At 30.3% G+C, this 17,729-nt stretch overlaps 9 protein-coding genes across 9 annotated transcripts, besides 1 other annotated feature; 7 read left to right on the top strand and 2 right to left on the bottom strand. All coding sequences in view use genetic code 12, as the record gives it.

Moving 5' to 3' along the window:
- Positions 1-10: 10 nt before the first annotated feature.
- On the top strand, positions 11-318 carry CAALFM_C301440CA (uncharacterized protein; the record flags this gene model as incomplete). The annotated part of the gene is made up of 1 exon (XM_716685.2): positions 11-318. A coding segment is annotated over one exon (308 nt), but the record flags the coding sequence as incomplete, so codon positions are not given.
- Positions 319-476: 158 nt separating this feature from the next.
- Positions 477-1,136, bottom strand: CAALFM_C301430WA (uncharacterized protein; the record flags this gene model as incomplete). Its single annotated transcript, XM_716686.2, has 1 exon — positions 477-1,136. One exon carries the CDS (start codon positions 1,134-1,136, stop codon positions 477-479), a length of 660 nt encoding a protein of 219 aa, XP_721779.2.
- A 1,643-nt stretch (positions 1,137-2,779) lies between these two features.
- CAALFM_C301420CA (uncharacterized protein) lies at positions 2,780-3,163 on the top strand (the record flags this gene model as incomplete). The annotated part of the gene is made up of 1 exon (XM_716687.1): positions 2,780-3,163. One exon carries the CDS (start codon positions 2,780-2,782, stop codon positions 3,161-3,163), a length of 384 nt encoding a protein of 127 aa, XP_721780.1.
- Positions 3,164-4,334: 1,171 nt separating this feature from the next.
- ALI1 (Ali1p) lies at positions 4,335-5,174 on the top strand (the record flags this gene model as incomplete). The annotated part of the gene is made up of 1 exon (XM_716688.2): positions 4,335-5,174. One exon carries the CDS (start codon positions 4,335-4,337, stop codon positions 5,172-5,174), a length of 840 nt encoding a protein of 279 aa, XP_721781.2.
- An 80-nt stretch (positions 5,175-5,254) lies between these two features.
- END3 (End3p) lies at positions 5,255-6,442 on the bottom strand (the record flags this gene model as incomplete). Its single annotated transcript, XM_716689.1, has 1 exon — positions 5,255-6,442. The coding sequence occupies one exon, from the start codon at positions 6,440-6,442 to the stop codon at positions 5,255-5,257; it is 1,188 nt and encodes a 395-aa protein (XP_721782.1).
- A 1,241-nt stretch (positions 6,443-7,683) lies between these two features.
- GEA2 (Arf family guanine nucleotide exchange factor) lies at positions 7,684-11,067 on the top strand (the record flags this gene model as incomplete). Its single annotated transcript, XM_716691.2, has 1 exon — positions 7,684-11,067. The coding sequence occupies one exon, from the start codon at positions 7,684-7,686 to the stop codon at positions 11,065-11,067; it is 3,384 nt and encodes a 1,127-aa protein (XP_721784.2).
- A 901-nt stretch (positions 11,068-11,968) lies between these two features.
- Positions 11,969-12,095: a long terminal repeat ((huia-3a) Long terminal repeat (LTR) associated with the transposon Tca16; about 127 bp long, 6 copies per genome).
- Positions 12,096-12,578: 483 nt separating this feature from the next.
- Positions 12,579-13,502, top strand: PGA44 (Pga44p; the record flags this gene model as incomplete). Its single annotated transcript, XM_716692.2, has 1 exon — positions 12,579-13,502. One exon carries the CDS (start codon positions 12,579-12,581, stop codon positions 13,500-13,502), a length of 924 nt encoding a protein of 307 aa, XP_721785.2.
- A 1,078-nt stretch (positions 13,503-14,580) lies between these two features.
- Positions 14,581-16,371, top strand: IRO1 (Iro1p; the record flags this gene model as incomplete). Its single annotated transcript, XM_716693.1, has 1 exon — positions 14,581-16,371. The coding sequence occupies one exon, from the start codon at positions 14,581-14,583 to the stop codon at positions 16,369-16,371; it is 1,791 nt and encodes a 596-aa protein (XP_721786.1).
- A 435-nt stretch (positions 16,372-16,806) lies between these two features.
- URA3 (orotidine-5'-phosphate decarboxylase) lies at positions 16,807-17,619 on the top strand (the record flags this gene model as incomplete). The annotated part of the gene is made up of 1 exon (XM_716694.2): positions 16,807-17,619. The coding sequence occupies one exon, from the start codon at positions 16,807-16,809 to the stop codon at positions 17,617-17,619; it is 813 nt and encodes a 270-aa protein (XP_721787.2).
- Positions 17,620-17,729: the final 110 nt, after the last annotated feature.

Here is a 17,729-nt window from a genome sequence, read left to right as displayed (position 1 = left end):
GAAAAAGAAAAAGAAAAAGATACCATCGCCACCATCAATACAAATTCATCATTATTGACTAAGAAGAATATTACTGAATTAATCCCAATTTTAATTGAATTAATTACATCCGCAACAACAACAAAAGGGAAATCAAAATCGAATATTGATATTAAAGTATTAAGTTTAAAGAATTTGAAATTAATAATTGAAAAATTTGATGATATTATTAATAAACAAAAATTATTAAATGATTTATTACCTGCTTTAGATGATAAGAAAAGAGTTGTCAGAAAATTGACTATTGATTTAAGACAATCATTATATGATTCTAAATAAAGAATGAGACAATATGTTGTTTTATACACTTTTTAAATTATAATAGATATAATATTTCACGTGTGTAAATGTTTTCTATTAAATCCCACAACCATCATCATCTCTTATTAAACTTTCACATATTTACATCATTAACTTTAAAGCCCATCTACTTTATTTTATTCATTATCTTCTTCTTCATAATCAACTGGTGCCAATCCAGGAGTTAATCCAGGATATGAGCTATTCTTCTTCTTATTGTTGTTGTTGCTACTGCTTATCTCTCCAAATCCATCAAATTCATCAATAACTTGCTTAGTATTATTTAACAATTTTTTACGTAATCGTTTACCTCCTTTAAGTTGACCACCACCCATACCAACAAATTCATTTTCTTCTAACAATTCTTGTTTAATTTGATTTAATTCTTCATCAATTAATAAATCATCAATTTTATTAATTTTATTTAATGAATTGATATTTTTCCGAACTAATTTATTTAAATATTTTTCATCTAATTCTGATTTATTTGATTTTTGTTTAATATGATTATATTTAATAAATTTTGAAAATTTTTTCTCTTCTAATAATGTTTTATTGATTCGTTTATTATTATTATGTTTTTTCCTTTTAGTGTTATTATTGTTGGCAGTAGTATTTGTTGATTGTAGTTGATTCACAAGTAATTGAGTTGATGAGATTGGTTTTGGTTTTGATTTTGATTTTGATTTAGACTTTGAAACTGACTTAGAAGTCGTGGAAGTATGTAGTATATTTGAAAATAATTTATCCACAGTATTTTCTGCTTGGTATTTAGATGCGTTAGAATTGAATGACATTACAATGGTCAGTAGGTTTAACAGATTGATTGATTTACTCACGTAACTGGATCTTGAAAATATTCCGAGATGAGGTTTAGATATTTTTTTTTTCTTTCCTCTTCAATTTAGTTCTAGTCACGTGCAAAGATAGGCAAAAATTCTTTTCTTTGTGCGTGTACGTTGAGCTAAAAACAAGATGGGAAACAATTCAACTCCGTTCCGTCGCCGCCCCCCCCCAAATTTCACTGTAGGAATTAATGCAATCACAGGAGATAAAATTAAAAAAGGGAATTGAACAACAATCAAATAATAATAAGAGGAAGAAGAAGAAGTAGTAACAAACAAAAATAATTATGACGAAATTTTTACAAAACCACATGAAAAAGGATCTCTTGATCTTTTTTTACTTTCCTTTCTTTTTAATATTGTGGGGTAGTAGTTATTAGAAAAAAAAAGTAATTTTCAGATAACGATGAAAAATACACAGTATTATTATTATCAAAACGTTGAAACAGATATACTTTGTGGATAAAGTTCTGATTTATTTTGCAACCTTTCAATTGTTGCATGATAATCTCGTGATAGTCAATTTGGTTATATAGATGTAACGTCAATTCTAGAAAAAACATATTGATGTAAACGCAAATACATACCCCTCAAAGACAACCATGTTTAGTTATTGAATATAGACAATCAATATCTTTACACGCGATGTCAAACCAGGATTCAATATTTTGGGGGTAGTGGTGGTGGAGATGATAAATGTAGATAAATATTGTTGATCTGGGTGGTTGATGCTAATATCTCTATCATTCATCCGAGGCCCTGAACAATGGTTGAGTATAAAATATATAGAAATGAAAATCGAGATATTTATTACCTGATTAGGAAAATGTCACATGAAATTTTTATTATCTTAACTATTGTTTGTTGTTCGCTGGTTTTTTGTGTGGTTAAAAAATGTGGAGGTGGGAAAAGAAAAAGAAAGAGGGAGGGAGGGGGGAAATGGTGGTAGTAGTAGTTTAGGAGTTGTCACAAAATGTACACTACGGATAACTCCTTGTCATCTGGTTGGAGTTTTCCTGTATATAGACTACCATCACTCAATATAAGCAAGTAAGCAAAACCCTCGGACATTCGAGAAACGTAAGTATTTACTTATACATTTACTATATAGACCATATAGATACTACAGGACTAAAAATAACCAATTATACCAAGAAGCAGAAGCAGCAAATGAAGAGAGGGAAAAATATGTTGGGGTAAAAGAATGAGAAAAAGAAAACTAAAAAAAAAGCAACCGATGAACAAACAACTATTACTACTAACTGCTAACTAATATTACATACGTACTGTATATTTTTTTTTTTTTGAACCAGATTACACTAAACCACTACTTTCTTTTTTCATATGATTTCGATAAATTAGATTAAATATTAAGAATTGAAATTGAAATTGGAATTGGAATTGGAATCTCTAATTCTATATAAATATCAATTTAATTTCCCTCCCCAGAAATTCTTTATTTTTTTTCATTTCCCTTTCCCTTTCTCTTTTCTTCTTTTTCTTTCTTTAATCAATTAGAGAATTCTTGAAGAATTTATTTCAAATCTATTTATTTAATTAAACCTCCCTCCCTCCCCCATATATTATAAACTACAATGTCAGTCGAAGTTGATGGATTTAACGCTTCCGCTTTATTCAAAGAATTGAACGAAGGTTTACAAGACAAATCAAAGGCTCAAGAAGCTATCAAAGGTGTCAATGCCGTTATTGTCATTACTTTAAAGAACAAAGAAGGTAAAGATCAAAGTTGGGTTTTAGACTTGAAAAAAGAAGGTACTTTGACTAAAGTTGAAGGTTCAGTTCCAAAAGGTGATGTTCAATTACTTTTAAAAGATGCTGATTTCGTTAAATTGGCTAATGGTAAAGCTAACGGTCAAAAATTATTCATGAACGGTAAATTGAAGGTTAAAGGTAACATGATGAAAGCTACTGCCATTGAATCCGTTTTCAAGAAATTGGACCCAAGACCAAAATTGTAAGAGCATAGAAGAAAATTATTAATCCCACTTGATGTTGGTGTTTTTTTATTTTTTTATTTTATATTTTTGCTGTAAGTACGAAATGATATGAAAAAATTATAATACATATATATTTTTATATTTATTGATTTTTGATATTAGACAAGATGTAGAATTATCGGAAACCGGAAAAACTTTTTAATGGAGTCATGCGTTGATTAACCATATTCAAATTCTCTCTATTGGCTAGAAAACGAACGTACTCAATAATCATAAGATTGAAGGGACTTTTCAAAGCCCTGATGTTCCTTGAATTATATCCCACCCAGGAAACGATAGAGTGATTAAGTTCTTGTAGAAAATGGCGTCTGCTTGGTATCAGTTGCACTTTCCTGTAAATACTTGCAACCACGACTATGTAAATGAACACATAATTTGCCACAATTGGTTTCCCAAAAAATTTGTGAAATATGCTGACAGTTGGTATTTGGCCGGAAAGTGGGCTGGAGATACGTTTGACAATTAGATCAACTGAACACTCTCCATTAGTATATCTTTTATCTTTGTTTAACTAGTCAAGCATAACTGTTTTATCTGGTAAATAAGTACACACGCCAATAGATAGCTTTCAATGATGACTTTCATGAAACTTGGCATCCATAGAAATGATCTGATATATTGATTTAGGTATATATATCCTGTGCTTTAACAACTTATCTCAATTATCTTCATAGATAGCAAAGTGAAGTACCTAATTAGTATTATTGAAAGTTGTATAGTGCTGGTTAATACACTACCAGTACCAATTTTTTTTTCCTCTCTTTATAAAAAAAAGTTGAGCCAATTGTATTGCAAGAATTTCAAACCAAAAGTTTAACAAAGAGAGAGTGAGAGTGAGAATGAGAGAAAGAAAAATTTCAATAAACTCTTCTGAATTAGTAAACACATAGAGACAAAATAACTTTCTTGGTGACAATATCCATAGTATAGAAGTGTTTCATTAGATAAAGAAAACCTCCCAAAAAACAAAGGAAAGAGATCCATAATTACATTACAATTCCCTACCCGTTTTTAGTCTTGAACCATATCCATCAATCTAACATATTCATTACATTTATATAACATTTTTATTTCCTTGACTCCCTTTCCCTGTCATCATTCCATACATATACTTTTTTTTGTTTTTCAAATCATGATATCAAGAACATTACTTAAAAGATCATTACCAACAGTTCAATTCTTGAGACCATTCACTAGATCATCTATTAGAAGATCAGCTCATGAAGAAGATTTAGTAAATTTGAATGAATTACCAAGACAAAAATCATTAGAAGAAAATTATGTACCATTAATTAATCCTACTGAAAAATATAAAGTTCAAATTGAAGAATTACATAAATTTGGTACTTATATTATGGCATGTTTACCTAAATATGTTCAACAATTTTCTGTTTGGAAAGATGAATTGACTATTTATGTTGCTCCATCAGCAATTTTACCAACAATGTTATTTTTAAAAAATAATACTGCATGTCAATTTAAACAAGTTCTGGATGTTACTGCTGCTGATTATCCTTCAAGAACTAATAGATTTGATGTTGTATATAATTTATTATCCGTAAGACATAATTCAAGAATTAGAGTTAAAACTTATGCCAATGAAACTACCCCAGTTCCATCAATTACTCCTTTATTTAATGGTGCTAATTGGTTTGAAAGAGAAACTTATGATTTATTTGGAGTTTTTTTCGAAGGTCATCCTGATTTAAGAAGAATTTTAACTGATTATGGATTTGAAGGTCATCCATTAAGGAAAGATTTCCCAACTACTGGTTATACTGAAGTTAGATATGATGAAGAAAAGAAAAGAATTATTTATGAACCATTAGAATTGACTCAAGCTTGGAGAAATTTCACCGTTGGTAGTTCTGTTTGGGAACCAGTTGGTGAAGGTAAAGATTTCACTCCTGAATCATTTAAATTACCTACTCCTGAACCAGAACCTGAAAAAGAATCTGATGAAAAGAAGTAATCGAAACGTAAAAGTTTTTTTTTTTTTTTTCAAAAAAGAAAATGAATTTTGTATATTATATAATTATAAATAGTAATTATTTATTTTAATGATTCAATTTGTTGATTTAATTTTAATAATTCTTGATTCTTTGTAGTTAAAAATTCTTGTAATGTATTGACTTGATTTTGAATTTCTTCAATGTCTTGTTTTACTGAAGATAAATCAGTAGAATTTTTGCTGGCGTTGGTGGTGGAATTTAATTGATTTTGTTTGTATTTTAGTAATTGTTCAAATTCATATTTAATTAACATATCATTATTGTCTTGATTATTATTTGAATTATCTTTTTGATTTTTAGTATCATTTTGGACTTTATCTAATAGTCTTTCTAAATCTTGTAATTCTCGTCTCAATCTAACTTCTTCCCAATCAGTACCTTGAGTAGCTGAAAAATCAGTTCCTTTTTCATTTCTACCATTATTAATTGTACTACTCGCACCAACACCACCACCAATTTTATTAAGATAATTTTCTGCAAATGATTTTTTCCCAGTTTCTGTAGTTGCTGAAATTGATGGTTTTGCTTGAGCCAGTAAATCATAATTTGGTACTTCTTTTGAAAAAGTAGCTCTTAAACTAGCAGGCACTCCACGAGGAATTCTTTTACCATTTTCTCGTTGATTTAAAATATGTAAAAAAACTAATGTTTGATCTTTATCTATAGTTTCAAATGATTTAGGATTGATTAAATTCCAAGCTGATGATATTTCACTACTAGGAACATTAGTTAATCCATTATATAATTCATTCAAACTAGAATATTTGATTCTACCAAATGAATCACATTTGGAATCATAAATTTTTTCATAAATTGATTTATCAGTAGGTGAAATATACCAATCAAAATCATTACTCAATTTATCATCTTCATCATCATCTATGTCACCGAAGTTATTATTTCCTTGATTAACTGCTTTATTGGCTTGAATAATTGCTGATTTACTAGCAGGAATTAACCATGATGGTAATTCTTGTGGGACATTGGGTAATTTCCCATTAATTACATCAAATATTAATCTCATAATAATACAAAATTCTTCAAAATCTAATTTCCCATCATTATCAATATCACTTAATTCCCAAATTGCTGATAATTGTTGTTGTGGTAATTGAGAATTCTTCAATATTGAACTCAATTGATCTCCAGTTAATTTATTATTTTGTGGTTTTAAACTTTGGAAAATTTGCCAATATTTTTTGATTTCTGATTCTTCTAAACGTGGCATTTTTCGTAAATAGGGAAGAGACGAAGATGTATAAATAATTTAAAGGTCTGTTTGTTTAGTTTTGAAGGTGATGGTATAGTTTGTTCCCGTTAATTTTCGGTTTCAACGATAATGAAAGTTTTTGGTTTGTTGGCTGTGAGGGAGGGAGAGAGGGAGAGAGGAAAAAAAAATGCTCACACAAATTTGGATATTCAGTACACAATTATAGAAAGTGGTAGCACCAATTGTATAGAATTATACTGAATCATTAATACCTACACCGTATAGACGGACAGCTATTGAGAAGTAATTTATTCTGAAATTAGGAAAAGTTGTCTAAATTGTATATACGGGTTTATTTGAGCAATATCAGGTTGATAATAAGTAGCCTGTCGGCGTGGTGATATTTTTTATTATAAATTCATGACAAATCTACTGCAAAATAAATTCAGATTCTTAAACTATAGTCAAAGGATGATCTTACCGTACTCTAACATACCTCGTTACAAACTGCTACTTCTAAAATGCTCAGAACAACAGAGATAGTTTCCAATAACGTTTAATTTGATCATGGTTGATCACGTGACTACACAAAGCACACGACCTTTATATCAAATGTAATTTACACTACTTTTGAACTCCTCTCCTTATATATTAATCATATACACCAAGAGTGTTTACTTTGACAGTATAAGTGAATCGATAGTTGATTTTTAAAAAAAAAGGTAGATTGCCATTTTTAGGCGGCAAGTAAGTGAGTCAGTGAATAAATTGAGATTTTGTAACATAAGAACATATTACTTAAAGAGGGAAGGAAGGGAGGTTGAGTCCAACTAAATAAAAAAAAAAAAAATAGAAAAGAAAAGAACAGCAAAGACAAGAAAGCAAAAGCAAAAGAACGAAAAAAAATTTCACGTCTCTCTTATATTACATAATCAACTTACTACTATTACTATTTACTTAACCCTCAAAATTTTATATAATATAACATTCAAGCAACAAAAAAATAACAACCAACAAATATATTATTATTATTATTATAGTACAAGAACTTTACTGCAATAGCGTTGTCTGACAAGAAAGGTTTATCAATTCACTCTTAAAAGGTTTCAGAATACACTAGGGGAAGATTTATAGAATACACATTTTTACAAGTTAGAAATATAGACAGTTTTTCCCTTCCTTCCACTTATTTCAAACAACAATTGGAACTGATTCAAGCATTCAACATTGACAAAGATCGTAGCCAGTACTATACAGTTATGGAAATATCTAAACCTTCTACTCCACTAAGTATTGTTGGGAGACCACCACTTAGAAATGCCAATGTACACCATCACAAGACAACTTTAGTTAGTGTTGATCCAATCACTTTAGCAATCAATGAATGCATGATAATGGCATCAGCTATGAGGAAACTGAATCGTTGGGCTCAAAGTGGTGCAGCAGCTTTATTTTCATCAGGTGATATATTTGGCGATGATGATGAACAAGAGGAGGGGCATGCAGAAGAAGATGAAGAAGATGAAGGTGCTGAAGGCGAGCAAAATGGATCATCGAATAATTTAGGTGTCAAACCATCTAATCTTGATCGTACCAATGCTAATACAAATATCGCAGTTTCATCTCGCAAGCCTTCTACTACTCAAGGAAATCCTTTACTTGCATCATTTTTACAATTAAAATCTATATTAATTGACACCAAAAACATTTATGATATTGATAGTTTAACATTATTACAACCTTTTTTAATGGTTATTAAATCTTCATCAACATCAGGATATATCACTGAATTGGCATTAAATACCATTTCAAAATTTTTAAATTATGACATTATATCATTTAAATCGAAAAATTTACAAACATCATTAATTCAAATAATTTCATCTTTAACTCATTGTCGTTTTGAAGCTGCTGATCAAAATTCTGATGACGCTGTTTTATTGAAAGTGTTAAGATTATTGGAAAGAATCATTGAAGATGAATTATCAAGGTTATTACCTAATGATGTTGTTTCGGAAGTTGTTCAAACTTGTTTATCATTGGCATGTAATAAGAAAAGGAGTGAAGTTTTACGAAGAGCAGCAGAAATGTCAATGGATTCAATGACAGTGGAAATTTTCAGTAAATTAAAAGATATTGATCCAGAATTAGATAATGGTGATGATCTACAAACTAATTTTTCTGATACAATATTACCTGAAGATAGAATAGGTGGTACTGATGTTCCAACAGAAATAAATAGTCCAAGAAATCTGATTTCCGGGAGAGAGAATATTTTGGTGGATGAGATCCATGAAATTAAATCAGAAGAAAAGCACCAAGAACCAAAAGACACTCGACAAGAAGATGATCAACAACTAAAGGTACAACCAGTTGAGGACGAAACGAAGGACATGATTGAAGTGCAAAATGAAAAACAGGAAAATCCACCAATCGAAAACATCCCATCATCATCATCATTGAAAGAGAAAACAGAATTTGATGTATATTCCAATGAAGAACCTTATGGAATTATTTGTATTAATGAATTTTTGGGGATTTTAGTATCAATGATTTCTCCTTCTAATCAATATCAACATATGGAAAGTACTCGAGTTTTTGCATTATCGTTAATAAATACCGCTATAGAAGTTGCTGGAGTGGAAATTCCTAAACATCCTTCTTTATTGAATTTAGTCACTGATCCTATTTCTAAACATGTTTTACTGATTATAACTACAACGGAATCGCCTGCTCTATTGAGAGCTTCATTGAAATTGTTTACTACTATCACGATAGTTTTAGATCAACATTGTAAACCTCAATTTGAATTATCAATATCATTAATTTTCCAATCGATTCTCCCACAATCAGAAATTCAAATGAAAGGATCATCACAAATGTCATTTAGAAATCCAATTTCTAAAGAAATTTTGATTGAATCATTAAGTTTATTATGGATAAGATCACCAAGTTTTTTCACCAATTTATTTATTGATTATGATTGTGATTTTGAAAAATCAGATTTAGCAATCAATATATTACAATACTTATGTCGATTATCATTACCAGAATCAGCTTTTATGACTACTGATAATGTTCCACCATTATGTTTAGAAGGAGTACTTTCATTCATTTCTGGAATAAATGAAAGAAGTAAAAAATTTAAAGAAACTAAACAAAAAAATGATCTTGTTGAAAAAAGAAAACAAAAAATTGCTTTTATCAAATGTACAGAATTATTTAATGAAAATCCTAAATTGGGAGTTAAACAATTGGCAACTGATGGGTTTATTAAAGATGGTAATGATTTAAAAGAAATAGCCAATTTTTTCTTTTCTAAATCAGGTAGATTAAATAAAAAAGTTTTGGGAGAGTTTTTAGCTAAACCTAGTAATTCAGAATTATTTGGTCATTTTATTGATTTATTTGATTTCCATGATATGAGAGTAGATGAAGCTTTAAGAGTCTTGTTGAAAACGTTTAGATTACCAGGTGAATCACAACAAATTGAAAGAGTAGTTGAAAGATTTGCTGAAAGATATGTAGAATGTCAAGGTCAAGATCATATTAATCCTGACAAATCAACCATTGAGAATAATATCAATGAAGCAGTTTACCCTGATAAGGATTCAGTTTTTATATTATCTTATTCAATAATCATGTTAAATACTGATCTTCATAATCCTCAAGTTAAAAAACAAATGGCATTAGATGAATATAGAAGAAATCTTCGTGGTGTTTATAATGGACAAGATTTCCCTGAATGGTATCTTTCGAAAATTTATTTTTCCATTAAAAGTAGAGAAATCATTATGCCAGAAGAACATCATGGTACTGATAAATGGTTTGATGATATTTGGAATAATATTGTTGTTACAACCCAAAGTTCAATTCCAAAATTTAGTGATATTAAAATTGAAGAAGTTGATAAAGTATTATTATCACTGGTTTTCCCACAAATAATATCAACAATATTTCATATTTTCCATCATGCTAGAGAAGATCAAGTTATAACTACATTAATTGGTTATGTTTATAAATTGACTCAAATTTGTTTAAAATTTGAATTACATTCTGAAATTAGAAAAATCATTGATAAATTAATTAAATTTACTACTTTAACTCACACACCTAAAAACCTTAATGAAATTTTAATTACTGAAGTCAAATTAGATAATAAAACCGAAATTTATGTTAGTGATTATGCTTGTTCATTTGGTCGTGATTTTAAAGCTCAATTATCAACGGTGGTTTTATTTAAAATAATCAAGAAAAATAATCTTAAATTGAAAAATTGGGATAAAATTGTGGAAATTATTGAAAAATTATATCAATATTCATTGATTATTGATGAGAAGGATACTACTACTACTACTACTACCAATGATAATAAGGAAGGTGATGATGAAAAGGATAATAAGGAAGCCACTGTTGAGACTGACAACTCAATATTGAAATTATTGCCTTCAAAAGATATTAAAAAATTCCCTATTAAAAGAATAACTAATGATCTGTTTCTTTCAATATTGAAAAATTTAATTGATAATCAACCTACTGAAGAAGAAATTCAATCAACTTTAGCAGCTATGGATTGTATTAAATCATTAGATATCTTGAATGTATTAAGAATTGTTGCTGAATCCAAGAAACAAGCTAACTAAATCTAAACAATCTAAACATCTAAACATCTAAATATATATATATATCTATTGTATTATTATATTTGTAAAATTTTGTAGTTTGCAGTGGTTGGAATAAATGATAGGAGGATGTTCCATTTGTGATACACTATTTCTACAAACTGTCAAATTCAATAATCAAACTTGTTGCCAAGAAAAGATAACAAAGAAGGCTATTTGGTTTACAAGGTACAACAAGAACATGGGTATATCACCACGATAGTTTAGTAATTTTGTAAATCTTCTTTCTCTGTTTTACTTAGCCTCATTTAGTCCTTTCTTTCAGTTCCAAAGTAGGATGTGCAACATGGCCAATTATCAACAATAAGCTAGCATTGCATAATGGTAGTGATTGTACTGAAGAGAACAATACACTAATCTATTCCATTGACGACGGAATAAGTGGACTGATAATTCACATGGATAATTCAGTCCACTCTGAGAGGAATTTCCTCTTTATATAATAGAAAATTCCTCAAGGTATTAGATTGTATATTTTCTATAGATAACTAACCTTGAACACAAGAATACTATCGCCTTTCGTTGCAGGTTATCGCTCAAAACTTTTCAATAACTTTTGGGTCTTTTTTTAACAATAACCAATAAATCATTACAAAGAATTACAAAAAGGGCTATAATGACAAATTTCACATAGATAAGAAATATAGGTTTTATTACTTTTTGCATAATTGCTGACTTCTATTTTTGGTTTGGAGATATTTAGAACGTTTGATTGTGGAGATTGAAGTATTCCTAGGTTTTATTAATTAGATATTACGACGGATAATATGTGTTGCTCTAACTTTCAATAGATTCGAAGCTAATTATCAGTATATAATAATTGTAAGTAATAAAAGTATGAATAGTTATCCTAAGAGAAGTATGTAAGATTTGATCGTTAATGTCTATTTTTTTACTTAAATATAAAAGAGGAATTCTAAACTATTTATAGAGGAATTAGAGTTTAAAAGATGCTTCAGAATAGTGTCAAGTGACTCTACTACCTAACAAAGTAGTATATAATAGAGAATAATAAAATAGTAATGATAAAGGATTCGTTGCACTCTCTGAGTTGAATTCGAAAGGACTGCACATAAAATATTGCAGATCTTGTTTTACAACAGGGTATTACTTCCAAAAAAAACAAAAATTTGTAAACCCTAAGAAAACCAAAAACTACCAATTTAATTCATTCTACATAAACTCATTTGAAACTATAGCAAGCCAACAATTTACGAACAATTTCATCCTCACTATTCTCTTTTTGTTTTGTATCACGAGTTTCTCCAGAAGGAAATGTATTTTTAGCATCTCATGGAAGTAATTGATATACGTCCCCCCCTCTTTCACTTGTAGTATCTTCAGTAGGGAAGGCGGAGTTCAATATGAATAGGTATAAATATCCAACCATATCTTATCAAACCAAAAAAATGCTGAGACAAATCTCTTTCCAATTTATTTCAAACATCATTATTTATTAAAATATATTAATCATGTTGAGTACTAATAATTTGCTTATATTATTGATTTTTTCATTTTTAATCACCAATGTTAAACTGGATCTTGGTGGACCATGTTTTTCAATGTCAACTATGGAAGGTTTCGCTTGTGGACTTGGAGTTCATAAAAACATTCAAATTATCACTGATTGTTTATGTTATATTCCAGGGTATTGGGAACAACTCGATGGATGTGATAAATTAGTACGTGGTCCCCATCATACACCAATAGATGGTGCTGAAATATGTTCACGTGCGCTGGAATATGCAGCCAATCCAGCAGGGTTTACTGGTGAGACAGATTACTATGAAAGTAGCACTACAGTAATGCATGTTGTCATGCTTGACTTCCCAACATATTCACCTGGAGTAACCAATTTTCTTGATTCAAGTTCCAATGACTTGACTACTACAAATACTGATGAAATCAATTCTCTGATTACAACAGATGAAGTCATTCCTTCTTCTAGCAGCAGCTATATTGAAATTCCTCTGGAAACTTTAATGGAATCGTCTGTTTCTACTCAACCATCAACAATTGAAACTTCAGAAACCAGCCACGCTACAAGCTTAGAAGTCTCTTCTATAATCACTGGCGTCAGTTCCGAACCACTAACAATAGTTTCTGAGAGTGGGGGTTTAAACTCTACTGAAATTGCCTCAACACCAGTAGTGATCACTTCTCCTACTCCGCAACCATTATTGGAGACTCCTTCTCAGGAAAGCAGTGCTCCTAATATTGATAGTACCACTCCAACAACAATAGACAACACTGTAGTTGACGGAACAACAACAAACGATGCAACATCAGTAGCTTCCTCAACTTCTGATGTAGCATATGTTTATATTGGTGGTGCAATGGGTTATCCATCAATTTCTGTTGCTTTAGGACTTGTATTTATTGCATACCTCGTTTAGATCTAGCCAGTTATACATTTGTAACGACAACCGGTAGCTAACCACAAAACCATACTATCCCAGAGTATACTATCTATTAGTGGTAGTTATTATATACTGACCTTAAGTCTTTCCTGCTTACTTTATTTTTATAATTCTATTTAGTCTAGATACAATTCTTTCGTAGTAATTCACAACTTTGTTTCCTAATTAACAAATCATATACAACTTTGTTTATTTTTTGTATCAGCTAAATTCTTCACATTTGTATAGTTTTGAATAATCTTTAACGAGTTAGATCAACTAAAATTAATTGTGGGTTGCAAAAGAAAAAAAATTAGTTCTCTTACATTTTTAAAATTTAGTTTGTTGAAAGTAAATCTGACAACCAATCCTTTATAACAAAATTCAAAACTTGTGAACAAATTCCTTCCAAATGGATAGCCATTACTTATATATGGAGCTTGCTTCACTCCACATTCCACATTTTACAATTTCAATCATACTGGATTTATTCACGACACAAAAGCTGATTCCTTTCTCCTACTACTTCTACACTTCCAATCACCTCAAAATTCTCGACAAAACTTGCATTTTAAATTTCTCTTATTCACCTGATCTTACAATAATTTGAACAAAATTTGAAATTAACTCACACAATAATTACAATAATCAGTCAATATGGTCACTCGAGTCAAGGAGTTACGCGGAAAAAAAATCAAACACGTATTAAACGTATTTTCTTGAAAACAATAATAGTAGTAATCCCTTTAATATTCAATCCCTCATTCATCGTCTAAATTGTTTACAATGTTTTTTTTTTTAATTAAACATATTTCGAAAAGCACGACCTTTTTTGTGCATGTTGTATTTCCAAAACGTAAGAACTTTAATATTAATAAGTTTAAATAATACAATTTGTYCMACTATTGTTCTTTTATCAAAATAAAAAGACAGATTTCAATATCTTTTTTTAATATTCTTGATTAAATTAAATTAGAAAAAGCTAGCAAACCTTTTAACTCTTTGAGAGTTGAAAGTTATACATTGTTTAGTTATTATATCAGGCTTTTCCCTTTTTTTTTTTCTTTTAATCATCATGTTGGATAGATTAAATCGGAAACAATCAAAAGAAAGATTTGTTAACAAGATTCCAATTTCAACAACCAAAATAGATAAAAGTTTAGAGCATACCCGCAGAGATGATGAATCAAACAACGCTAAAAGAGGTGTTAATCCCGATGAAAGTTATTCTTCCGATACTTCATTTACACCAACAGTAGTTTCTGGGACTGAAGATGCAGCCCTTACCCGAACATCAACCAATCGTCAACGACAAGGTAAATCATCCTTCAAGAGCTTTTTCAGAACCATGAGTTTAAAGGTCAATTCAAAGACAAGAAATAAGGACAGGAAAACTAAAGAAGAATTAGCAGCAGAAAAAGCGCTTGCCGAACTTAGAAATCTTCCTCGGAATCCTCTTGATCTTGAATTGAATGAACTTCATGTTGCACTGAATTTTAATGAAGTGAGAAAAATTATTGACGATATATTTATTGATGAAAACCATGATGCTGCTTCCAAGGCAATTAGAATTAGTACCCAAAACAAAAGTTTCAGTGCCATGGAAAAACCTTATAGTTTGACAAAGATAAAGAGTTTACAAACTGAGGATGACTATAGTCTACCTATAACCTCGTTTATTATAGAAACTTTAGAAGAAAATTCAATCCATGCCGATCTTTCACACAATGATAATGCAATTACCAGCACAGACATTTTGATTGAAGAAGAGGAAGAAATGGAGCAAGAGGAGGAAGAAGAAATGTTGAATTATGATGACCTTGATGTTATTAGTGACAAGATTGATGAAGTTGGTGCTGAATCTTCCATAAGTACTAGCAATGACAGGGGGATTATTGCAAATGCCACTGCAAATGGACCAATCATAGTCGGGGATAGTACTGAAAGTGTTGATACAAGTAACATAGAAAATAGAAAACTTGTTGTTGTCAACAGCACACCTGACGACCACGACTACTATGCAACCAATGACATGAATGACAACTTCATTACCCCTAATCCTTCTAATGAAAGTGTTGAAACTCTTGCTGGTGTTTATAAAGATTTTGAGGTTACTAATGCAACTGAGGCAAATACTGAGGCAGGCAAAACTACTGATATCAATGCCGAGACTTCAAATGCTATTGATGCAGTAGCTGATACTGAAAATAAAGTAACCGCTGAGGATGATGCTACTGATACGGTCAACACTGGTGAAAGTATGACCGATACAACAACAAGTACTACTGATAATAAGAATGACAAAGAAGTTGACAAAGAAGTTGAAAATGCCGTTGACTCAAATGTGACTACCAATGATACCATTCCTGATAAAGCAGCAAATATAGATAACGAATCTTCTAGTGATAACAGTATTGATGCTACTACAGCAAACACAACTAATACTAATAATTTCAATGATGCTGAGGTAAACACAGAAGCCACTAACACTATAGTTGACAATGTCACCAATGATAAGTTTAACAGTGTTGACGTCAGTACAACTACCCCTACCGCTACGACTGTTTCTGGTATTCCTACTGCGGATGAAATGACCAATAATGTGAACACCAATCGAATTTCTACTGCCACCGTCGATAGTTTTACGGGAAAGACTGGTGAGAACTATGAATCCTTCATTACTAATGCTGGTAAAGATTCGAACGACAATAATGCAGATTTGAAAACACCCACGAACAATTCTGCAACCACCACAACAAATACACAGTCTGGTGTTTCAAATAAAAAATCCAATTCCAAAACCGGATCTTCAGAACAAAATCCATTTCAAAAAAAACTTATGAATTATTTAAACAGTTTGAACTGAGAGTAATTACAAAGTACTAATAGGAATTGATTTGGATGGTATAAACGGAAACAAAAAAAAGAGCTGGTACTACTTTCTTTAAAATTATTTTATTATTTGATTTTATTTAATAGTATATATTATATTTTGAACGTAGATTATTTTGTTGAAAGTTGCTGTAGTGCCATTGATTCGTAACACTAATTCTGTATTAGTCATTCCTCTTGTTTGATAGTATCCAAAAAAACGGCTATTTTTTTGCAATCTTATTTCCTGCATATTATACAGATAACATAATGAAAGAAAAAATCTTTTTTTTTGTTCTTCAATGATGATTTCAACCATTCTTTTAAACATTGATCAATTCCTGAGCAACAACCCCATACACACTGGTTTATATATCGCCCCTTTTACAGTTGAAGAAAGAAATAGAAATAGTAATAGCAAACAAAAGATATGACAGTCAACACTAAGACCTATAGTGAGAGAGCAGAAACTCATGCCTCACCAGTAGCACAACGATTATTTCGATTAATGGAACTGAAGAAAACCAATTTATGTGCATCAATTGATGTTGATACCACTAAGGAATTCCTTGAATTAATTGATAAATTGGGTCCTTATGTATGCTTAATCAAGACTCATATTGATATAATCAATGATTTTTCCTATGAATCCACTATTGAACCATTATTAGGACTTTCACGTAAACATCAATTTATGATTTTTGAAGATAGAAAATTTGCTGATATTGGTAATACCGTGAAGAAACAATATATTGGTGGAGTTTATAAAATTAGTAGTTGGGCAGATATTACTAATGCTCATGGTGTCACTGGGAATGGAGTAGTTGAAGGATTAAAACAGGGAGCTAAAGAAACCACCACCAACCAAGAGCCAAGAGGGTTATTGATGTTAGCTGAATTATCATCAGTGGGATCATTAGCATATGGAGAATATTCTCAAAAAACTGTTGAAATTGCTAAATCCGATAAGGAATTTGTTGTTGGATTTATTGCCCAACGTGATATGGGTGGACAAGAAGAAGGATTTGATTGGCTTATTATGACACCTGGAGTTGGATTAGATGATAAAGGTGATGGATTAGGACAACAATATAGAACTGTTGATGAAGTTGTTAGCACTGGAACTGATATTATTATTGTTGGTAGAGGATTGTTTGGTAAAGGAAGAGATCCAGATATTGAAGGTAAAAGGTATAGAGATGCTGGTTGGAATGCTTATTTGAAAAAAACTGGCCAATTATAAATGTGAAGGGGGAGATTTTCACTTTATTAGATTTGTATATATGTATAATAAATAAATAAATAAGTTAAATAAATAATTAAATAAGGGTGGTAATTATTACTATTTACAAT

This window comes from Candida albicans, chromosome 3 (genome assembly GCF_000182965.3).
Source record: "Candida albicans SC5314 chromosome 3, complete sequence".
NCBI classification, from domain to species: Eukaryota; Fungi; Ascomycota; class Pichiomycetes; order Serinales; family Debaryomycetaceae; genus Candida; species Candida albicans.
This window is presented reverse-complemented; position numbering and strand designations above follow the sequence as displayed.